This window comes from Bicyclus anynana, chromosome 19 (genome assembly GCF_947172395.1).
Source record: "Bicyclus anynana chromosome 19, ilBicAnyn1.1, whole genome shotgun sequence".
NCBI lineage: Eukaryota > Metazoa > Arthropoda > Insecta > Lepidoptera > Nymphalidae > Bicyclus > Bicyclus anynana.
The window spans coordinates 7,822,268-7,847,391 of record NC_069101.1 but is presented as its reverse complement, the minus strand read 5'-3'; the positions used below and the strand labels follow the sequence as shown (position 1 = coordinate 7,847,391).

At 36.2% G+C, this 25,124-nt stretch overlaps 2 protein-coding genes across 2 annotated transcripts; one reads left to right on the top strand and one right to left on the bottom strand.

Annotated features, from left to right (window-relative positions):
- Positions 1-21,946, top strand: LOC112045319 (chitin deacetylase 1). The gene is made up of 10 exons (XM_052887527.1): positions 1-157; positions 375-447; positions 4,356-4,528; positions 5,859-5,995; positions 7,689-7,814; positions 8,612-8,820; positions 9,704-9,823; positions 10,361-10,518; positions 20,158-20,402; positions 21,309-21,946. The coding sequence occupies exons 1-10, from the start codon at positions 109-111 to the stop codon at positions 21,585-21,587; spliced, it is 1,569 nt and encodes a 522-aa protein (XP_052743487.1). The 5' UTR covers positions 1-108; the 3' UTR covers positions 21,588-21,946.
- A 1,157-nt stretch (positions 21,947-23,103) lies between these two features.
- On the bottom strand, positions 23,104-25,007 carry LOC112049506 (U6 snRNA-associated Sm-like protein LSm7). The gene is made up of 3 exons (XM_024087436.2): positions 24,847-25,007; positions 24,571-24,748; positions 23,104-23,342 (listed from the first exon to the last, which is right to left on the bottom strand). The coding sequence occupies exons 1-3, from the start codon at positions 24,874-24,876 to the stop codon at positions 23,203-23,205; spliced, it is 348 nt and encodes a 115-aa protein (XP_023943204.1). The 5' UTR covers positions 24,877-25,007; the 3' UTR covers positions 23,104-23,202.
- Positions 25,008-25,124: the final 117 nt, after the last annotated feature.

The window sequence follows — 25,124 nt, the reverse complement described above, 5'->3', positions numbered from 1 at the left end:
ACTTATTTATTCTGTAACTTTTACCGTTTCCTTTAGTTATGATAGTTAAAGAAAGCTAAGTTTTTTACGACAACGATTCAGTATTCGAGTGGAGTCTGAGCTTGTAACATGGCTCGCCTTTCACGTCTTCAAGTCGTGTTTACGTTAGTTATATTAGGTAGACTCATATTATATGTTATATGTATAGAAGAAAAATCTTAAAGCTATAAATTAAATATTCATATCACATATCCGTAAAATTTTTAAATATTCGTATTTTAATAAATTTGTAAAAGAAATCGTTATTAGAAGTGAAAAGTTTTGTACTTTGATATAATATACGTGAAATTTTTAGAAGAGTGTTGTGTAAATGTGTTTTTATTTTATTATTTTAGGAACACATGGCAAACATGTTGTCAAACGAAGTTCGAGCGAAATAAAGTGCTATGAAAATGGACGGTTTTACAGGTCAGTGACTATAATTTTCACTATATTTACATATTTTTTCCATGTTCGACTATATATAATATGTTTATTTGTAGAATCTTGAAAAAATCCATTGTTTCTACGGGATTTGTGAAAATCTCAATTCACGCGGATATCCGCTTGTGACGTATTTAAATATACCCTAAAACTTTGTTCATCATTAATCAAAGAATAACTGATCTTGATATACTTTATAATACTTTTCTGTACGAATTAAATAAGTCGTTTTGTTTCTTTGAAATGGAAAACGAAAACTTACCAGAATACTTATCTACGCTGCTCACAATATCCTTAGCGTCCACTTATTTTGAATGAAAGTTAAATTATTATAATCCTAGCTAGTGAAATTCCTTAGACTTGACTTGGGAAAGTTGGTTAACAGGCTAGAAAAATAGAGACAAATTGTAACAGCTCGCAACTTGTAGGTGACAACAGTTATCTAATACGCGACAAGTAAAGAGCGTGCGAGTTGATTTCTACGAATATATCGCAAAAAGTTATGCATACATAACAAGTAAAAACGGGTACGGTAAATCAATTATAGCATACGGTAAATCAATTATAGTATAGTAGTTGTAAAGCTGTATGTGGCTTGCTTGTCCGAGGTTCGGTACCTACTAACGCCACTCTTATTTATGTATCTTGAATTTAATTATCACCATTATTTAATAATATTAAACCTGACGTTTCAAAAGTGCTTATCAACTAAGCCTAGTTTAAATAAATAAATTTTGACTATGACATCCAAGCAGCATTGGCGCATTACTTATAGGTTCCGGTCTGAAGGAAATGATAGCTGATAAAACACACATGAGAATGAGCTTAAACACCTTACGAAGTTAATTTTCGAAGCGTAAGCGTTTGTAGGAAAAGAATTGGCGAGTAACTGGGCTACCGGTCCAGAATCGCGCTATTTGGAAGTCCGCCAAGACTTCAAGTCCGTCCAAGACGCCCATATCCTACAGTTGCCGTCCATTAGTTAATGTGATTATGATAATGATGATGATGATGATGATGATGATGATGATGATGATGATGATGATGATGATGATGATGATGATGATGATGATGATGATGATGATAATGATGATGATGATGATGTAAAAACATACTTCACACCTGTAGAAAGTGTAGGTAATTAAAATAAGTAGTTACTACATGCTACTAAAGTAAATATTATTTCGTATAGGTACAAGCTTGTGGACGTACCTACGTATTGGATAAAAGCAGGCGTCACTTTGGCGGAAGTTCATTATAAATAGGGACTATAGTCAGTTTTTCGCGGATAGTAACAAAATAAATCAATTATTTACTACGTACCTACTTACGCAAAGGCTTATTTTGGTTAGCAAGCACTATGCTCTAACAAACTACTCCATAAGTGCATAAGTTATTACAATTAAATAACAACAATAGTTTTATTGTCAACGTTGATAATAATGAGTTCCGCTAAACGCAGTCACGCAAATAATTAACGCACGAGTATAACAAATGGGTGGGGGCCATAATTTCCCCCATTCAGCTGTGAGGACATTGACCCGGCACTTTCGCCGCAACCTTGACAACGGCTACCGTGCTGTTTATTTCACATTATTATCACTTCCTGCTGCGTCTTGAGAAATCCACTTTCGCTGTTATTGAAACGGACATAATCAGGGTTGACAGTTTCTTTCGAATTTAGTACAATTTCAAGATTTCTTTTTTATAGTCAAAGTTGATCGAACATGCAGATGGGCCATCTGTTACATAATGATAAATGGAATAGCATCCTAATATTATAAACTAGCGGACGCCCGCGACTTCGTCCACGTGAAATCCCGCGGAAATGGATTTTTGCTGGATAGAAAGTAGCCTATACGTTGCTCGATATCCTTCTCTGTCTCGCAGTGTAAGTCCCGTCAAATTCCTTACAACTTTTTCAAAGAATAGCCCGGACAATGAGAAAGACATGTCATTAGGGTATTTTTTTACATTTTAATAAATATATTTTCCATCTTTCTTTCTATTTTTTAAAACGTTTGGTCGTGTTTTAGTATCATGTAAATAATTACACTTGAGGAAACACAGTTGTTTTGTAATCACAGACAGACAATTAAATTTTTGTTTATATGTGTTGATGTATTAAGATGCGAAAGTACGTTCGTCTGTCTCCTACCTTTTCACGGCCAAATAGCTAAGCCGCTTTGGGTTGATATAGGTAGAGATAAATTGGGCTATAGAATATGGAAGTTAAGCCATAATATGTTATAATTTAGATTTAATGTGATATGTGGCATTACTTAAAAATAAAGATCTTTTCTTTCTTTCAGAAGATATTTAATATAGATGGGATTTATTACAGAAGACATAATTATTATAGATATGCCACTTTTACACGCGGACGAAATCGCGGACATCCGCTAGCAGAAAATTAAAAAAAAACCGAGGCGAAGCATTTTCACTACTCATTACTCATGCTTCTATAAAATCGTAAAAACTACACGAATGCACAGCCCTCGCGGCACGCTCAAAATTTCGCACATTTTTGCTCTACTAGCTTATTAGCATTTTAGGTAGATGTTTTAAAGTAATAAAATTAAAATAAATGAATGAATATTTTACTGCTAGAGTGACATAATTTTATTAAAATTCTTGTCAGGGCAAACTTTTGTATTTATTACCCTTAGGTATGATGCTGATGCATAAAAAACAAATGGGCCGTTACCGTTTTGACGGCCTCCGTCCCGCAGTGGTATGTGCTGTGGTTTTACAAGACGGAGGTCCTGGGTTTGATCCCTGGTTGGACCCATTGAGGTTTTCTGAATTGGTCCAGGTCTGGCTGGTGAGAGGTTTCAGCCGTGGTTACCTCCCTGCCGGCAAAGACGTAGCGCCAAGCGATTTAGCGTCCAGATACGATGACGTGTAGAAACCGAAAGCGGTGTGGATTTACAACCTCTCCTAACAAGTTAGCCCACTTCCATCTTAGATTGCATCATCACTTGCCATCAGGTGAGATTGTAGTCAAGGTCTAACTTGTAAAAAATGAAAAAAAAAACCGTTAGGACCCGCTGAAATATGATGCAATTTATGTCAGAAACCTAAGATTTCAAGATAAATACTCGTAAAAACTTATTGGCAATTAAAAATGCAGAGTATATATATAATGATAATTATTTCACATGAATGTGATAGTTGATGGATAGTAATAAAGGCTTATATTTTATTTATAGAAACACAAACAAGCCTATATAAAATTATCTGATGCGTATGTCAAGATCATATTTGTGATAACCAAGTTTTACTGCCGGAAATCAAATACCTGTTTCAGCATTGTAAACAACGATCTACTGCGATAAGCTGTTCATCATAATTCATAAACTAGAAATTATTATTATTTAATAGGATTTAGAAACTTTCGTAATGAACCATACGCAAATTAAGCCACATGATCGGAGATAAAATTAAATATACATAAATAGAGGACGCCTTGACAACAACCGCGTGAAATCCAGTTTTCCGAAAACCTCGCGGGAGCCATGGATTTTTTCGATAGGGTCGATAATTTCGCCGATTTTTAATTCAGACTTCGTAACCGTACCTATCAACGAATGTTTGACCTACTTCTTATTGGGTTTACATGTTTAATTCGCCCACCAAATTCAAATTGCCTTACGCCAAGCCAAGTCATAAAAAAAAGAAATATCTAAATCGCCAAGGCGTCTTACAGTAATCGGAGAACATACTACAAAAATATAAACATAAGATTCCGTAGAATTGAGAATCCTCCTCCTCCTATTTTGAGTGCCGGACAAAGATGATTACTCCAAGTATATTATTATATGGATTACTCGGTGATTAATATGTAGGTAATGTTCCCTATAGGCTATAGCTGATACTTTTTAATTTTCTAGAAATCCCGACCGAGCCGACGACGTAATCTGGACGAGCGACGAATGCTCGCGGTACTACCTCTGTTTGGACGGCGAAGTGTTCGACTTCCAATGCACCAAGGGACTGTTGTTTGACGTCAATCGGCAACTGTGTGACATGCCGCAAAACGTGCACAACTGTGAAGTAACGACAGGTAAAGATATCTGTAGGACTAACATGCGACCAAAGACATCATCTCGTAAAGACAAATCAACCAATATCGCCCTTTCTTTCGTTGCGTTGGAACGATATTTACGGATCGGCCGCAATTGGTCGATTTGTTTTCATGACACATGTCGTGAGACGCTTGTAAGGCCTACTGGTAAACTGGATCATGAGGTCCTGTGTGTCCAGTCCTGGGACGGGCTATGAGATACTGAGTATTTCTTCTAAGAAATTTTCATATAAAATTCTCAGCTCGAAGTTGCTAGTGTTACCTACAACCCTGTGCCTCGGAGAGCACGTTAAGCCGTCGCTCGTGCCATTATCTTTAACATCTGTTAGTAGATGTAGTCATTAATGAATTTAACATTAACACTTAGAGTGTTAATGTTGAATTGAAGCAGCGTGATGGGTCTAAGCTCCATGTCCCCTCTTCAATAAGGAGAGGCCTGACTCTATAGTGGTCCCTTAAAATAGGATAATGATGAAACAATATCTGTATTTCCCAAGCTACACTTTATATATCAAGAGGTCAACCCGTGAGGTCAGTAATAGGTTGGACTGAATTCCAAAAGGTTATAGCAAGATACGAGTCTTACTCTTGGACTAATGTTCGTTATTCAAGTTTTCAAATGCCAACCAGTTAAACTACTATATCTAATCTGTAGTTATTTAAAGATGCGTCCTATTCTACTAATGATATGATATATACCTAGATGATAGATAAATCTCGTTAGGAAAGCAACACAGATTTGATTAAATACCTACCTAAACGCACATTTGGCGTCCTACTATGCACTGCTCTGTACCCGTTTAGGTACATGAGTTTCCCATGCATGTAATTTGACTGGCAACTGAGTCAGCAATACAACAGTAGGTAGAAAAACTATTTTTGACCAGATTTGTTAAATGAACCGCTACAATTTTCAAATGAGTGTCATTTATTAAATAATAATGTTAGTTTGATTGACAGTTGCATAATCAAGAAAAGGGCAAGTTCCTACATTATAAAAAGCACAATTTCAAGAAAAATTACACATTTAAAAAAAAACATGTGAATTCTAATTATTTTGTGATCTTGATAAATTATAAAACAAGGATGTTTCCTCAATAATTATCTGTAACAAGCCCCCCTAACCAAGTGGCACGTCGATTCTCTTTCTACGATCTTTAACGCTTCGAAGCTAGAAAAATGTATGTGAATGAGAGATCTTGATCACGTGACCTGTCGATAGCAAATGTCAGCCCATACATCTGCCGTGCCACTTGGCTAGGGGGGAAGCTGTGCCCAAAATGGTCTTTCAGATCAATTTTGGTTTCAGAGACAGTGATACCAAAACCGCAGCTGGAGAGCGCTCACTGCGCCAATGAGACCCACCTCGGGTGTGCTGATGATGTCTGCGTGCCAGCGGAATACTTCTGCGACGGCTCCATGGATTGCGACGATGGCTCCGATGAGGTAAATTTTACCATTAAAGTAAAAATATACAAATAGAGGTGGTCATTTTTATGCAGTTATATCTTATTAAATAAAAATAAAATAAAATAAGCCTTTATTACTGCTGGTTAGTTACATTTACATTTTTAAGTATATACATAATTCTTATTCATTAGCAGCTTGTCCTTTGACATAGGCCTCCCCTAAAGATCTCCACTTTTCTCTGTCACTCGCCATTCTCATCCATTCCGGACCGGCGACCTTTTTAAAGTCATCCTCCCAACGTTTCATCTGTCTTCCTTTATTCCTCTTACCATCCCTAGGATACCATTCTGAAATCCTTTTTGTCCATTAACATTAGGTATCCTATTAAGTACCTACTAATATTATACGGTTGTAAAGGGTTCTATGGGATGGATCTAGTGATCTACATAAGCGATTTAGAAATTCCTTTTACCGATAGAAAGGTCTTCGCACCGAATAACATAAGTTATATACTATTCCCGTATTAACAAGGGAACGAGAACTACGCGGGTGAAATCTTAGGGCGTACGAGTAAGTCTAGATAGGCTTGCGCTTCGCAGGTTGCAACACTCCTGATGGAAAGCAATCACACAACATTAACGTGAAAGCAATGATGAGGTCTGGCAGACCGCTTGCCTTAATGATGCGTATATAAAAACTTGCTTTAAAGTTCAGTAAAAGTCTCTCTCTCTATCTCTTTTGTGACTTTTTATAATTCTTATTGAAGACTATTCTTATCACTTTGGTAGAGAAAACTTAAAACCGCAAATAAGCAACTACTTTTATCCAACTGCTTTTACACAGGTAGGTATACTAGCGGATTCCCGCGAGAGTGTTCTTCCATCCTTAACGCGTAATTTTCTCTACAAAGCCTATGTAGGTACTTTTCCAAGGTCACAATTATTACCAAGGTACCAAAATTCAACAAAATAGCAAAGTTAACAGTAGACGGTCTCTTTCGTGATTATAATATGGTTTTTAAAATCAGGAAATTGATGCTCTAGATTTTACCGTTAAAGTCAAAGTACGTACGAGTACCTACTTACTTACATAAACATGAAATTTTTAACATATGAATGCAGCAGTTACCGCATCACATTAACGTCATCGTATCTTGCAACTTAACCAAGCCTCACTTATAATAAATCGACGAATGACTTCGTATTTTACTTTCACTGACTGCGAAATTTTCATATTTCCAAGCAAATTGTTATTTGGTTACAGTAATTTGAACACATTAATTCCAATTTGCTTTAGGTAAGTAGGAAACAGGAAGATATTTCAACAGTAGAATTTACTCGAGTTATAATTTAAAACTGTCTATTGCTTACGACTCCGTTTAGCAGATATAATAATTTGGTAGATATAGCAAAGTTACTACCTAATCTAATAGTTTCAACTAAAAAAAATGTTCCCCATACCAACTTTCTATTTAACACCTTTAAAGTTTTATTTTTGCGATAATATAGTCCATCTCTGCGACGAAATTCATCAAAATTGGTGTAGTGGTGTAGGAACTTTCACCTTTATAATATTAGGGTAGATGGTGTGGCTCGGTTTCGATCTGTTATTATAATTTGTGCACCTACTAAAAATCCTACCTGTATTATCATTATTATTTTATAAATTAAATGAAATTAACCTAATTTATTATGATGCTACAGTAGGTATATGATATGTAACTTATCAGGGTTGGTGTGATGTCAAATCCGACCCAAACTCGGCAGCACCGTGCGATCCCGGTCTATGTCTCCTACCAGATTGTTTCTGCACAACTAATGGCACTGAAACGCCTAACAACCTTGTACCAAGCCAGGTAAAACTTCTTCATGTATTGGAAATCCTTTAACTTCTTTGTTCTTTTAAATCTAGGAACAGTGCGTGTTACCGATCTAGGATCCGCGACTTGGTCGCTTACTATGGGCTTCATAAGAGGGCTCAGAATCACTCAACGGGTGATAGAGCGAGTTTCTGTACCTACGTGTACAAATCAGATACGATCACCGATATATCTCAGCGAGTCGCGAGGGAAGGGCACATATAGTTCGAATAGCCTAAGAACGTTGAGGTCCTAAGGTGCTAGAATGCCGAGCCCGCAACGAAAAGCGCAGTATTGGTAGACCTCCCGCTAACTGGACCGTGACATTAACCAGTAACCAGTTAAAGGGAGACGCTGGATGCTGAGGTCCATCGGCTGATTATGATGATGATAAAACATTATGAATATTTTTGCTATACATGTATCTACAAAAAAAATTGTAAAAAAATATCCTTAGATGATCGAGTCAGTATTTGTATATGGTACAATAACAGATATTTCATTTTTATCTGAATCTCTTTTTGAGATACTTGACTCACTTGGGGACAAGACGGGTTATGTGGGACATACCACTAAATCCCCTCAGTGGCCATCCTCAGCATATTTTGGAAGGCTTAAGGCACTTAAACTCGCCGATACCGGTGGTGAGACTTATTTGTCCTACCTACTATCCACGTATACTTATTATAGCAGCTTGTGGTAATTAGACTATGCAATCTCAACTTAAAACTATCTATAATTTTCAAAAGACCAATATCTACAATCTACATAGCTACGAATTCATAATTTTTCAGACACCTCAAATGATCACCCTAACATTCGACGGTGCAGTAAACCATGAAAACTGGGACATTTACACGCGACAGTTGTTCACGGCGGAGCGCACGAACCCCAACGGATGTCCTATTAAAGCGACATTCTTCGTCTCTCACCCGTACACCAATTACCGGCACGTGCAGAAACTGTGGAACGACGGTCACGAGATTGCTGTCCACTCAATCACGTATGAACTTATATCTTTTATCTTTGTATTTATCGCGCGGGGTTTTGCCCTGCCACCGCGCCGCTACGTAACCGGTGATACCTAAAATTTTGTATTGAGCAGACGAACGCACGACATTCTGAAACGTCATAAAAATTGCATCCGTCTATACCCTTTTTTATTGCTTAGGATATTGCAATCAATGTTAATGTCAGGTTCCATCATTATTATGCAGCTATTTGCATCCCATATCTAGACTTTCGCTTAACGACAATTACGGCCAATGAAAAGAAAATGCCTAATCACTTAAGATATGAATTGTGAATGGATGAAATTAATATTATAGAGCTGAGGAGTACCTACATACGTTAATATAGTTTATTCTTTACATCTTCAACAAAAAAATATTTCTATACTCAAGGTCAAAATAATAGGGCTACCAAAAATAGCTATTACGTATAAGATAGGACCTAATGCTTTGAAGACCGAAATTAAAGAAAAATAGGATGGGATTTGTGTGTATCAGCCCCGAGCTTGAAATCCACGTGTAGATAACAATACACATCAGTGACCTCGTCTTTGCTGACGAAAACGCTGCATTATTGCCTAGGGTAGGCATTGAATGTACAAAACAAAAAAGTTCCTTCTCCAATACAAGTTCATAAAAGTCCTCAGGGTAGTGCATTATTGCATCTATGAAGTGCACGCCACTGCTTGAGAGGTCTATTATTTGTTAAGTCATTTTCCAGATCGTAGAAGAAGTTTTAGAGAGTCTCTGCAAACGGTGTTGTATTCGGAGTTGAGACTAGAGCTCTTTATTATGAAATCAAATAGTCTAGATAATGTCTAGATTGACGGAATAGAAGTGAAATTAATAAAAACATTTTTTTTTAATTTTTAACAGTCACCGTGGTCCAGAAGAATGGTGGTCCAAAAACGCGACTATTGAGGAATGGTTCGACGAAATGGTAGGCCAAGCGAACATTATTAACCGATTCGGTCGAGTTTGGATGGAAGATTTCAGGTATGAGATATCTTCTCGTGGTAAGTAGTTCATCATCATCATTATCAACCCATATTCGTCTCACTGCTGAGCACGAGTCTCCTCTCGGAATGAGAGGGGGTTAGGTCAACAGTCCAACACGCTGGCCCAATGCGAATTGGCAAACTTCACACACGTAGAGAATTAAGAAAATTCTCAGGTAGTATGCAGGTTTCCTCGCGATGTTTTTCCTTCACCGTTTGAGAAACCTGATATTTAATTTTATAAAATGCATATAACTGAAAAGTTGGAGGTGCATGCCGGACTTTTCGGAATGGGAGGCAGAGGTCATATTAACTGGTCTGTCACGGCTCTCAATTTTCGGAACAACGGCTCAGAATGTTGTTCACGGTACAGAAAATATTTAAAAAATAATCTAGTAAGTAAGTAACCAAATAACGCAATTTTACTTTCGAGGGAATTTTTTCAGTCTGTATTTGGTATGTATTTTTTTCATTTATATTTTAGGTAGGGTACCTATTAAGTCAGAAGCTTCAAATTTAATTTTTCTATTTGCAGAGGAATGCGAGTACCGTATTTGTCGGTGGGCTGGAACAGGCAGTTTCTCATGATGCAGGAGTTTGGGTTCGTGTATGATGCTACAGTGGTGGCGCCCGTCTCCGATCCACCGTACTGGCCTTACACATTAGATTACAAAATGCCTCATAATTGCGCTGGTAAGAAATCAAAAATTTGAATGATTGTATGAAAATAGAAAACGTCGTTTAGGGTCGTCACACCTAATAGGTCGTTCTAACGCATTTTGCCGATGGGTTCCGTTGCGTAACTACTTAAAACATGTGACAATTTTTGTATATTCGCTGATTTGCTGTAAATTCAATGGAACCGCAGTAGCGTCACCAGATTGTTTGAAAGAAGCCAGAGTTTAGCCCTAGGGCTAGAAGAATGTAGGGGACAGAACGTTTCTCTAAGGGATGCATGGATTGAGACGTCGACTTAGAGGGACGAAGGTTTGTGACCTGAGTGAGATGTGAGTGACTGGGTGCACGGGTCACCCCGTTTTAATGAATCGGGGGATGGGATGATTTACATCATGGATTTAAAATGACGTCACAGCGTCATAACATGACGTCACACCAAGTGTCATTAGTTTCGCATTCCGACGGGACTTATCCCTTTTGGAGGTATAACACAACACTGTGGTGTGATTATTTCATTTTGATGCCAGCAACATCAATGTTAATTTGAAAGTAACAAACAGCGCTTTACCTCGTTAGGTGAGTGTTGGCCCTAAAAGCCGTAATGAGCCACTTAACAATACTTAATGAGTTTTTTATTGAACTTTTATGTCAGTGTTTATGCTACGTTATTCATGCTTGCGTCACTTACATCTTAAACTTACGTCACAGTGTAGCGGTTTTGTGGTAAAAAAAATAATAATGTAATGTTCAATGACTTTCAGCCGCGGCCCTCTACCAAAGTGTTTATTATAGTAACGTACATGTCGTAAAAAAATTATCGATTAGATTACTAGATAATAAGTCGATTCGAAATAACTAAAGAGTAAACATGATAATTATTAGGTTTGAGGTTATAGATCCTTCAGTGAGCCAAGCTTCCACGGCGACATACATATTATTAAGTTAGTTTTTTATCATTAGGTTTTTTATTTTCTCTAATTTTAGATTGTTAATTTTGAATGTTGCAATCATCTATAATGAAGGAAGAGCGACAGAAGTTGCGACACGGTTTATACTAGTGCAACTTCCATCACAAAAAAAAAAAATATTGTCCTGTATCAAAATTACTTGGGGGGCCCAGGAAAAAGATATCTCACAAAAGAAACAAAAATGCTTCCATAAAATAAATACGATAGCGACTACGAGAGTTGAATTTTGTACATTTCTCTTTAAGAGATTATCTCGTTGGTCACATGTTAGCGCCACTGAACTAGCCATACACAGCATATTTTTGCGCGGTGGATTTACAAGACGGAGGTCCCGGGTTCAATTCCCGGCTGGGCCTATTGATGTTTCTTAATTGGGGAACCCTACCGTGAAAGACGTGCCGCCAGGCAATTCAACGTTCTGGTACAATGTTGTGTAGAAACCGAAAGGGGTGCGGATTTTCATCCTACTCCTAACAAATTAGTACGCTTCCATGTGAGGTTGCATCATCACTTACTACCTACGAGTAACTTACTTACTTACCTATAATAGGTGAGACTGTGATTAAGAGCTTTTTTTACATTAGGTATATAGGCTAGCGCTTGGCAGCAATCATGCTTGACAGTAAGCGACGATGCAGCCTAAGGTGGAACGCGCTTGCCTAGAAGATGCCTATTCACTCTTGACTTGAATATACCCATGTTGTAGGTGGTAGGGAAAACGGAAGCTGGAAGGGCATTCCATAATTTCGCAGTGCGGATCAGGAACGAAGAACCGAAACGCTTCTTTATCCTAAACAGAAGGGCTAAACTAAAAAAAAAATACACGGCACCAATGGAGTAGTGAGTGGTAAAATATATAAGAACAACAGTTATGACTTAAACCGTATTGATAAGCAGTTTTCTCGCATGTGCACTGTTACATAACTTTCCAGTAATTGCATACGCATAAGTCAGCGAGTAAATAATGGTATTCCGTAATGCATCTGTTATTTCTTATGAACTGTTAAGTGTAATACATTGACATTAATTGTTCGTTATATCTCAGCTCACGACTTCGTTTATATAATTAATTATTTATTTTTTAATGTTTGAAGATGGAAGTAAAGTAAGTACCTAGATTCTGTTAAATGAAAGCGTGATCTGAAAAAACGCGGCAAATTAAAAAATACTGCCAAATTTTAATTTTTTTTTGTCTAAAAATAAATCTTCAAATAGATTTTTTTTGTTAAATGGAATACGAACTACCTTGCTGAATATACATTGCAATAAAACCTTTTAAAATTATAGTTATTTAAATAACCAAAACCTTATAACCCGTTCCAAATTGGACAGTAATTAAAAAAAAATCGCCGACATCTTACCTACCAATCACAAGGGACTGCATTTGCCGTAAACTACTATTTAACCGACTCGATTTTAATTTTTTACTGAATTATACGGAAAAGGCGAAATTTTCAAAAGATCTTTAAAATACTCTTATTTCTTCGCTCTTAAACAAAAATATTTATAGTATGCGCATTATCATCTGAGTCGTCCGGTCATAAAAGTCAAAAAAGATAGGAATGTGCAGCGCGCCTACCTGCGCACCCTAATTATCGATAAACGGCTACCTGCGCACGTGCTAATGATGAGTCAATAATGATTTGGACGATTCTGATTGGTCGGTTTCTAATGTAATTGCATTGCGTATTTTTTTTGCTATAAATGTGTTTACTGCAATTAAATAAATACATTCATGTGTTACTCGTTGCGCACTATGGATACTAATATATAATAAATTTGGCAGAAGACGAAGATTCTGATGATGAAGACTCAGATGAAGATTAATTTTATTTAGTTAATAATTATATAATATGAAATATGTATTATATTAAATCAAATATTGTTAATTTTTTTAATTTTGTGAACAAGATACGATAATAAACTTTACTTATCGATAATATGTCTTTCATTGTTACACCCTTCACTAGACGGCTCCATAAGACCCATAAGTGCAAGCGAGATAGTGTAACGTCGTGGATTTTAATTTTGGGTGGTCAAATTTGGAATCTCTAGGTTTGTTTCGAAAGGCAGCGACATCGATGAATGTCGTAGAGATTACGAGGTTCGCTGCTAGATGGCGCTTATATTAAAGTGCTCAGACAAATAAATATGGACAAGTAGTTGGAGCTTTATAATCTGTATATAGACTTAATATATGGTTAGAGGTATTCCACAAGTAACGAAAGGTATGGAATCCGAAACCGACTTTAAAAACAAATGTCACATATTATCTGTGCAATTTGTTGATTGTACTCTGTAAGAAAGATGAATCGGTAACTTTATAGCTTTGCTATTGGTGAGGTTTTTTATGAAGAAAGTCCCGTTATCTTCTCGTTATATACTCGGGCACGTTCGAGTTTTTTCTTTTGGCTGGCTGAAATTTGGAGACATGTAGTTGACTTTCCAAAACATTAAATTTACTTAGAGGCAGTGATGTAAGATACTTGGTAAGACTCGAATTTATATTTGGTTAGCATTCGTGATTATCGAATTTTGTTGTGCTAAAGAGACAAATTCTTGCAGTTCCGGTCAACCATAAAAATTTCCCGTGAGATGTTAAGATGGCTACCTACTGGGAACTAGGGCGGGATATCCTTTTAAGGTACTCGGTTGAAATTGTTTTTTTCTTTGTCCGGCGTAGGTCAAACTTTAGTGACATGTGCTAACCTCCGTATTTTGTTACAGGATGGGAATGTAATATATTCTGAACTTAACCTAACCTATATACGTGACCTAATGTAATCACACTTCTTCTTAATACAACCACGTTATTATGTAGAAACGTAGATTGGTTGTAGACATTTGAAACGCCGGTTCTGAAACCTTTGGTCATTCTTGGAACATTTTTATGGAACCTGAGTTGACTATTACATTTAATCATTTGCACGCGTCGAGTAGCATGCTGTTAGCGGCGTAAATCTTGGAGGTTCGCTGGCCGCCAGACAAAATGACGGACGGATGAATGCAACAGCAAGGTCAGCGACCGCGTGGTGTCAGCTTCCATCATAAACGTCAGGTCGTACCTATTCTTTCTTTTGTTAAATGGAGTCATGCTAAAACTTCTATTTTTATATATTGTTTTTTTAAAAGGCTTGCAGTGGCGCCTGGGGATTTTTTTTATTAATCCTAAAGGATCTGTACAACGTGGGAGAGAAAAGGGAATAATAGAATCATCCGAACACCACTCTAACAATATTTTTTTTTGTTTTCTGTTCCAATTTCTATTACTATAAGATTTTGTTTCAGCATAAGCTTAATATAAAATAACCCATGATCATTTTTTTGTGATGGTGTATTTGGCATAGTTAGTTATGTTTATAGAGAAATTTAATTACTGAATTTTTAGTTATTATTGTTATTTTAAGTAACTCAATATTAATTTAATGTTTTAAAAAATAGTTGTACCATCACCAATAAATAATGTCAGGTCATAAGGAAATACAGTTTCACTCTTTGAGGAAGGATGAGCTGGTATACGAGGTCTCGATCAGATCCGAGACTCCGGGTAGTACTGTAGATGAGCTTAGGAGGCAGATGCGAGGCCTCATGATTGAGTGCCCCTCGACTGCCATATTAGAAACAAATATAGACAGCAACACCGAATTAGTAATAATTAATGATAAGTTAAATGAACTAGCCACAATTATTGAAGGATTAAATTATTTGTCCTTTTAGGGTTTCTCAAGGGTTTAGCATTACTTTTATATTGTAAAAAAAAGGTTCATCTAAAAATATAGAAGCCAAATACCGGTGATTACTGTAAAAGTGTTTTTTTGTTTACTTAACCCCGCATCCTCCTACGGGTATAGATCCGAAAGCCAGAATCTCGGTGGTAACATTTGAGATTCTGGTCTACAAGCTGTATGTTTGGCTGGTGACGCACTAGAAATTTCATCCAAATCGTTTCACAAAAACCGGCACAAACTAAAAGGCTTGCAGTGGCGCCCAACGTGGGGCCTAAATCTAAGAAAGATCCAGTTCGCAATAAATAGCGCGATAAATGAATCGACTGGGTTTTCACCGTTTTTCTTAGTACACGCCCGTGAGCCAGTGATAAACGGAGATTTCTACTTAGATACGCAGAGTGAGTACAAGGTAGCTATGCCACGTGATGAATATGCTGGGAAGTTTGGATGCATGGAGGAGATTTATGATAGTGTTCGCAAGAAACTTCTAGAGGCACACGCTAGGAACGCACAATATTATAACCGTAGGCGAAGAAATGCTAGATTCGCAGTAGGGGATTGGGTATGGAAAACCACATATACACAAAGTGACGCGCAAAAATTCAAAATGGCAAAGCTTGCTCCTAAATACGAAAAGTGTAAAATAGTCAAAGTATTGTCACCACTAGTATACGAACTAGAGAGGAAAGACGGTACAAAAATAGGCTCTTGGCATATTAAAGACCTAAAACGGTAGACTAACTCATATATTCGTCCATAAAGTGTATAAATACTAAGTTAGGTACTTAAACACACAAGAAGAATGGTAAAGTACACTTATAAATACAAATAGGTTACTACAGTTTGATAGAGTGATGAATGAAAGGTCAGTATAAATGATGAGGTAGGTGTGTATTAGAAATGGATGGATCAAGTTGGATTGGGTTAGTCGGAAATTCCTGAAAGGTGATTAGAGAAATATTATTATCACGCTATGAACAAAATATAGTTCGTGAGATATTTACTGTGCTGTGTTTAACACAGAGACGCTTTGTTCCCAGAGATCTGTTAGCAATCGTTGTGCTAGGAATTATTCCCAGACTCTGGGCATTTATTATGGAGTCATATGAACTCATTTCACATGGAGACTCAGTCCCATGTTGGTATATGGTATAGTGATAACATGTATTACAGTTTGAAATAGGCTGTGTTAGATCAAGCTGCATGAAGCAACAAGATCGTTTATGATATTTTCATAAGTTATTCTCCAGTAGTGTTGTTTAGTTTTAGAATTTCTTATAGAGTTAGGTGGGCGTAGTTTAAAGAAGATAGTGAATAATTTAGGTGATTGAACCTAACATTATAATAGGTAGCCGGAAATTATTGTTATTAGTTGCCGACGAGCAAAAATAGATAGAGTTATTATGTTTGCTATTATTTTATGAGAGTATAAATTCAAGATGTAAAATAGAACCAGGCATTTTTGTTACAGCAAAGGGAAACCGGAACAAGTATCTACATCAACGTTAGTTATAGTTTAATTTTAGGTATCATCGGTATTTAGGTATATATATTTTTTTTTTTCTTTTACTTATATTTTCTTTATGTAGTTTAGATGAGTGTTTTATTCCATTATCAGTGTTAGCATAGAGTGTTTTTTTTTTTTTTTTTTTATAACGTCGTTACAGATGATTGCTTCTTAGAGCGCTGAGGGCAGCGAAAGTTTTTTGGTAGCAAAAAACTTCTACTATTTTGGGGGGTATTGTAACGTCGTGGATTTTAATTTTGGGTGGTCAAATTTGGAATCTCTAGGTTTGTTTCGAAAGGCAGCGACATCGATGAATGTCGTAGAGATTACGAGGTTCGCTGCTAGATGGCGCTTATATTAAAGTGCTCAACAAATAAATATGGACAAGTAGTTGGAGCTTTATAATCTGTATATAGACTTAATATATGGTTAGAGGTATTCCACAAGTAACGAAAGGTATGGAATCCGAAACCGACTTTAAAAACAAATGTCACATATTATCTGTGCAATTTGTTGATTGTACTCTGTAAGAAAGATGAATCGGTAACTTTATAGCTTTGCTATTGGTGAGGTTTTTTATGAAGAAAGTCCCGTTATCTTCTCGTTATATACTCGGGCACGTTCGAGTTTTTTCTTTTGGCTGGCTGAAATTTGGAGACATGTAGTTGACTTTCCAAAACATTAAATTTACTTAGAGGCAGTGATGTAAGATACTTGGTAAGACTCGAATTTATATTTGGTTAGCATTCGTGATTATCGAATTTTGTTGTGCTAAAGAGACAAATTCTTGCAGTTCCGGTCAACCATAAAAATTTCCCGTGAGATGTTAAGATGGCTACCTACTGGGAACTAGGGCGGGATATCCTTTTAAGGTACTCGGTTGAAATTGTTTTTTTCTTTGTCCGGCGTAGGTCAAACTTTAGTGACATGTGCTAACCTCCGTATTTTGTTACAGGATGGGAATGTAATATATTCTGAACTTAACCTAACCTATATACGTGACCTAATGTAATCACACTTCTTCTTAATACAACCACGTTATTATGTAGAAACGTAGATTGGTTGTAGACATTTGAAACGCCGGTTCTGAAACCTTTGGTCATTCTTGGAACATTTTTATGGAACCTGAGTTGACTATTACATTTAATCATTTGCACGCGTCGAGTAGCATGCTGTTAGCGGCGTAAATCTTGGAGGTTCGCTGGCCGCCAGACAAAATGACGGACGGATGAATGCAACAGCAAGGTCAGCGACCGCGTGGTGTCAGCTTCCATCATAAACGTCAGGTCGTACCTATTCTTTCTTTTGTTAAATGGAGTCATGCTAAAACTTCTATTTTTATATATTGTTTTTTTAAAAGGATGCGTTACATTAATTGTTGGTGGTGATTCGGATATACCGTTCAGATTACAATAAGATTTAGAGATAACTAGACCTCTTTCGTGAGTGTTTAAAATGCAACGTGTTTGTTGTCCCTTTAGTATAAACGTGTGTAATTGCTAAGCGAACTTAAATGGAATCATCCTTGTGGATTTGGCTGGTAGCGATGTGAATTCATAACTTCTAGTGCGTTGTTCGACGGACCCACTTTAAATACCTAGCCGTGGCAGTGGTTTGGTCAACAAAAATCCAAACGCTATATCGACACCATCTAATCCCCAAGGATTGGTATAATAAAACAAATATTTGAGATAACCACTGTTTATTTACAAAGTATGTACAAAGTAACTTAACATTTAGGAAACCTGGTTTTTTTTATGTAATTTAACCCATTAATATTTTGTCCTTTTAGGGTTTCTCAAGGGTTTAGCATTACTTTTATATTGTAAAAAAAAGGTTCATCTAAAAATATAGAAGCCAAATACCGGTGATTACTGTAAAAGTGTTTTTTTGTTTACTTAACCCCGCATCCTCCTACGGGTATAGATCCGAAAGCCAGAATCTCGGTGGTAACATTTGAGATTCTGGTCTACAAGCTGTATGTTTGGCTGGTGACGCACTAGAAATTTCATCCAAATCGTTTCACAAAAACCGGCACAAACTAAAAGGCTTGCAATAGATATAGAGAAATGATTTATGGCCCTAAGACTCAGTTGTTAATGCTATTAGTATAGTACAAACGTACCAATACACATAATTATATTAGTAGGTAATCAAGATGAACGTTCTCTAGTAGATAACAAATGGGCCGTGTGAACACTTAACAGTTCTGTAAAATGATAAGTACGTTTTTTGTTAGGCAAGATTCCACGAACACAACGCAATATCGACATTACACAGTACATAATGAGTGTATAGTGGGTCTTTTTAGGCAGTTTGATATTTTCATATAAAGTAAATAGACACATTTGTCGCTGAAATTTTAAAAATATTTTGACGTGACAACGTCTTATAATTCGATGGAGCCGGCTGCACATTCGAAAAAAGCGTCATGCGTCGTTATCTCGCTCTAGTTTTGCCAACTTTTTTACAAGTAATAAAGTTTATTCTGGCCTATGAAGATTATTAAATAGTATTTTAGAAAAACGAACATTTTATTTTGAAAAATGCAACCATTCCATCAGTATTTTCTTATGACTTTGTCACGTTCAACTATAGTCAGTAAACCGACTTTACAGACAACCAATTTTTTTTTTAAATTTCAATGTACGATTGAAATATTGCACTAAACTTTTTACAAAAAAACGGTTTTCCTAAATATCTATCACACAACAGCGTGTACTTAAGAGTCATCGAATCGTAAATCTATGTTAAGAGTTATGTCTTGTACATATGTTTTCTGTGGTTATGTTTTGTAAATTTTAAGATAAATCTTCAAACTGTATGCCTGAAAAGTTGCAGCAAATTAAAGTTCAGAAGCTATTTTAAAATAGAAGAAAATGTAGCGTGTAGGTACGATTTATAAATTACTACCGTTCTCCTAATATAAGTTCCTAAGCTTAAGGTTGCCTGCGATCTCTTCCAGGCAACCTAAACGATAAGGCCTTTTGGATTCTAAAGACTTTAGTATTCTACTTCTTCTTATGTTTCTGTTTTGCTTGTTTTTAACCCCCGACGCAAAAAGAGGGGTGTTGTGTCTGTCTGTCTATCTGTAAGTCTATTTGTGGCACCATAGCTCCCGAACGGATGAAGCGATTTCAATTTAGTTTTTTTTTATCAAAGGAGACTTACGGGCGAGATATCTTATAAAATATTTGATGAAAATCGGCCGAGCCGTTTAAAAGTTGTGGGGGTTGAAAGTGGTAGAACAATTGAATGTCTATAAATATACTCGAGTGGGGTTTCAAATGTAAGCGCACTGAAAGAGAATATTGACGGCTTGATCATGAGCGTAATTAATAATTTCATAGCATTCGGGGGTTTTCAAAATTTTCAATTTTATGTTATTTTGTGGTATACCTACAAATAAAGAGTATTAAATAATAAATTATCATGTGTGTTTCTCTTTCAGGTAACAATCAATACTGCCCAACAAGAAGCTACGCTGGGGTGTGGGAAATGGTGATAAATCCTCTGATAGACGGTGGGCACACGTGCGCCACGCTAGAGTATTGCCCCTCCACTCTCAGCGGAGACGATGTCTATAACGTACTCATAAACAATTTCAAGCGACATTATTTGAAGAACAGAGCACCGTTTGGGATACACCTCAATTCTACCTGGCTGAAGAACAATGATTATCTCAATGCCTTTAAGGTGAGTAGTATTTGGAAAATTAGAGAGTAGACCAACAGTTATAGTCTGGCAAGTTCGTTGATGACACTCCCATGATATGCGGGCGACGGGAGGAAAGACTGCGCGGGTGTGAAATCGTGTGTGCGGGGAAGCGAGGTGCATCCTTCATCGCTACACGCCCCCAGCCCCGCGCGGACCATCGGGAGTGTTACGAACAAAGTTGCAAAGCTATAACTGTTGTTTTTTTTACAAAATCACAATTATCATCAATCGAAAATTACATAATTAACAGGATGTCCCGGATTTAATGGATAAAACGCAAATGGTAGATACTAAAACTAACTGGAAAGGTTTTGATAAAAACCCTAGCGTGGCCAAATTATTCTCTTTTTTTGGATTTTTAAAATGTTTCTATCTAGAATCAGAGGGAGAATATTTTCAATGCTGAATAGCTGCTTTGGTTATGATTTTAGAGATCTGATTTTTCGTAAACTTATTGGATTAAATTACCAATGTACTATGATACTATTTTTATAAAAAATGTTTTATTTGTTTTGTAAAAATATTTTCCTTTCACTTCAATTTGGTTTTTCTTTTTATAAAAAACTAAATTCGATTGTTAAAAATTCTGAAAGTTTAGGAGTATGTTTTCAAAATTAAAAAAAAAAAGTAGATGAACATTCACACAACCAACTTCGTCCGTGACGGTACTACCGCCATGAGGCTTCACCACCGGAACATCGATGCACGGAGTAGTAACGGGTTTTTGGAACCTCCATGAGATTGAGAGCCTTATGGGACCACAAGGGCCTCATGCCCTTATGGTAAAGACGCTATTAACTTCCACTGTTTAATAAACGTCTTTTTAGGTAAATTACCAATAGCTATGTGAGAGTCTTATATAAATATCATACAATCCCATTACAGAAATTCACTGAGGAGATACTAAAGCTGCCGGATGTATATTTCGTAACATACCGCGAAGTCATCGACTGGATACGGCGACCGACACCAGTTTTACAACTCAAGAAGTTCCAACCCTGGCAGTGCAACAAACGACAATTTGCAGAATCAGAAATCGCTTGTAGCAAACCTAATACTTGTAAACTACCCTCCAAAGTGTTGGAACACGATAAATACATGATCACTTGCATGGACTGCCCGAAGAGTTATCCGTGGATACGAAACGAATTCGGATTCGAATAAACGTATATTTACTTTTAAATTGCATAAAGACAAAGAATATACCTTATAGACAAATTGAAGTTACCAATATCTTATATGTTTTGTACATTTTTTAGTTTTAAGAATACATAGATTAGGAGTTCATTTGTATTGAAAAGATAATTACTTGTGTTGCAGTTAAGCTTTAAGTGTTGTGAAATCTAACTGTTAAATACAATCAAGTAAATGGAGCCTAATTTATCTTTAAGTTAAGATTTTAATTTATTCTCTTGTATCATAAGTTTTGAATGATGTAGTGTGCTTGTATGGTTGATTATCGTATTATAATTTATTATTTTATGTTTTTTTTATAATAAAATAACTGAAGTATAATATTTTTACTTTCGGTTTCCATTTTAAACCTAGCTTTTGACGGGCTCCGTGGCGCAGTGGTATCCGCGGTGGACTTAAAATAATTGAGGTTTTCTTAATTAGTTCAGGTCTGGCTGGTGGTGGTTCCGGTACAAGGTCATGTAGAAATCAAACCAGGAGTGGATTTCACCCTCCTCCTAACAAGTTAGCCCGCTTCCGTTTTAGATTGCATCATCACTTACCATCAGGTGAGATAGTAGTCCAGGGCAAACTTGTAAAGAATGAAAAAAGAAACTTCAAGTTGACAGGCTAGTTCAGGTGTATCAGATGAACCATCTATTTGTTCCATCATTATATAAAGGTAATGTATGACACAGACAGTAATGGGCAATAGCATAAAGGTTCAGCAAAAGAGCAGATCCAAATTTCAACCAAATCGCTTTAGTAGCCGCAGCACAAAGGATGAACAATCATACACACACACACACACAAACTTTCGCCTTTATATTAGTGTGATAGTGTGATGACGCCCGCGACTTCGTCCGCCCTAAGACCACTTTCATCCAGCCCTTACAGTAATATAGCTGTAAAAATGGAGTAACTTCTCCCGTTTTCCCAACATTTCCCTTCAATGCTCTGCTCTCATTGATCATAGCATGATGAAAAGTATACTATAACCTGCCCAGGAGTGTGAAGAATAATTGAACCAAGTTTCGTTAAAATTTGTCGAGTAGTTTTTGTTTCTATAACATCTATACAGACAGACAGACAAAAATTGTACCAATTGCATTTTTAGCATGAATATCAATCACTAATCACCCGCTGATAGTTGTATTGGAAATATATTTCATGTGCAGAATTGACTTTTCTACAGATTTATAAATTTGTTGTTTTTAAAGTCATAAACTATAGCATCAGTGTTTACTCAATTTATTAACTAGAGGATACACATTACTTTGTTATAGTAAAATTCAATCTTTCACAAATCACCCTAGGACTCTTCTGGGATTAAAAGTAGCCTATGTGGTAATACAGGGTACTCCATGTGCCTTACCAATTTTAGCCAAATATATTCAGTAGTTTTTATACATATAGTATAAAACATCCACACATCCATTCACAATAACTTGCATGTTAATTTATGTGATATTGTAGCTTTCCACTTCAGGAAACAAAAACTACATAGTAGAATTTTTTTTTTTATATTAAATGTAATTTTTACCTTATCATTTACTTATATTCTATATTAAGAGCTATAATAGAAAAAACAAAATATAATATACAGCTATCCTTCCTGGGTGATGAAAGGGTTTGGAATTGCCTCCATTCCGTCCATGGGGCATATGAGTACAACAGATGTGCCGCGGCACACAACTAAACCTAGTGCTCTAGTATCTTCCAATAGTTTGTAGGGGTCATCAGGATCTGAAATATGGTAAACAATCAGTCATTCAGTACATTTAGATGTGGGTTAGATCCACTGAAACTATATAATTAGAGGTATGGGTTCTTCTTCTTCCTTCTGGAACTGTTTCCGCACTTGGCCATGTGATTGGCCATTGTATGTGGAAGTATGGGTTATTTTGATAATGTTTTAGACTGCAGTTATCACTATCAGATAGTTAATGACTGGGACCAACGACCTAATGTTATAATGCCCTCTGAGGGTTTTACTACACCAACTTTTTAACTCTAGAGTTCCAATACATCTTGCCACAAAACAAGTCCTGTAGATGCCACGCTAATGTCTTAAAGCCAGTTTCTTCATGTAAAGCTAAAGAAACAGTAAAAGTAGTAAGTAGTAAAGAAGACTTTATTTATCAGTGAATAAGACTGTCACTTTGGTTTTATGACGTTACTTTTACTGTTACTAGCGATGAAGAAACTGGCCGTTAATGGTGCTCATTGTCATTTGGTAATAGCGATCTTATTGTCATTTGTGTAAGGCAATTGTTAGGGGCATTGTTGTGAATTTGTCAAATTTTAGTTCAGGTTTAGCTGAGGGACTTCTTCCATGGTGCATTTGAGAATTACTAGGAAGAAAGAAAAACTCAATATTTTCCTTCAATCTTTATAATAATTGGCCAGAAAGGCTGATCATTGGACCAATAATCTAATAATACATGTCATAATGTGTTATTACTATTAGTTGTACTATTCTCTGAAAATACTGAACAGTTTTCCAACAAGGTTTAAAAGATAAAAAGCAAGTTTTGTGGTTGTGGTTGATTGGTCTATATTTAATGATATGGACAGGATATGGTCATCTTTATTTAATGATATGTTAGTCTAATGGGAGGCCATAAATAATAATATTATAGGTAGGTAGATAAATATCTTAGCAATCCATGGATTCTCTGTGCGGGTGCCAGGTCCATTGCGTGGTAGAGAGAAAAACGCCGAGCAATGTCCAGGACTTGTGACCACTGGATATAGGGTTAAGGTATTCCTTGAAAATCGATTAACACTACCCTCCTTTGCTCGTGTTGCCTCTCTCTGCCTAGCCAAATTTGGTAAGATCCTATTAAAGCAGCTTTGGATACATGTTCTAATATAGAACTATTCTATTATCTTAAAAGTTCTAATATCAAATAATGCTCCATAATACTAATACCGACGCTGCTACGTATAATAATAATAAACATTGACAAACCTCTTAGATATTCCGTGGTGTTATCCAGTACCAAATTCAAAAGAGGATCATAACCTTTCAGTATACCGGCCGCTTCTCGACCACCAGCGAATTTCACACGTATACTCTTTTCAAGATATTTACTTAGGTCTAAGATTGACTCTTTTCTACGTTTTTCTTTATTGTCACCTTGAGAGCTCTGTAACAATTATTTAAAACAATAACTATTATTGAATAAACTGTTGTGAAGTGAAGCAGTGCTGTGATTTTATATATATAAACTTCTTTTGAACTAACTTTATTTTTGTCGCCTTCTTTAGAAGCCATGTTTTGATTTTGTAAATTTGAAATTAAAATAAATCTGTGAAATAAATGGAAATTCCAAAAACTTTGATATTTGACGATTTCAGATTTTACACATTTTTTTTATAGACAAAATCAAAAATGAAAGACGTCAAAGTCAAATCTCATTGAATTTTTCTATTACTGGGTTCTAACTTTTTTGAGACCCTCTCCGTTTATTTATATAAATAAAAAATAGTAAGTAGTAAGTAGTAATATTTTTTTCAACGGAG

Bases quoted from the DNA above. Each gene is read 5' to 3' on its own strand.
- LOC112045319 (XM_052887527.1), top strand. From the start codon at position 109: ATGGCTCGCCTTTCACGTCTTCAAGTCGTGTTTACGTTAGTTATATTA. The intron at 8,821-9,703 runs GTATGAACTTAT...AATTTTTAACAG, and splicing joins ATTGCTGTCCACTCAATCAC to TCACCGTGGTCCAGAAGAAT. The intron at 20,403-21,308 runs GTGAGTAGTATT...ATCCCATTACAG, and splicing joins ATTATCTCAATGCCTTTAAG to AAATTCACTGAGGAGATACT.
- LOC112049506 (XM_024087436.2), bottom strand. From the start codon at position 24,876: ATGGCTTCTAAAGAAGGCGACAAAAATAAA. The intron at 24,749-24,846 runs GTTAGTTCAAAA...TAATTGTTACAG, and splicing joins AAGAAGGCGACAAAAATAAA to AGCTCTCAAGGTGACAATAA. The intron at 23,343-24,570 runs GTTTGTCAATGT...ACCATATTTCAG, and splicing joins CACCACGGAATATCTAAGAG to ATCCTGATGACCCCTACAAA.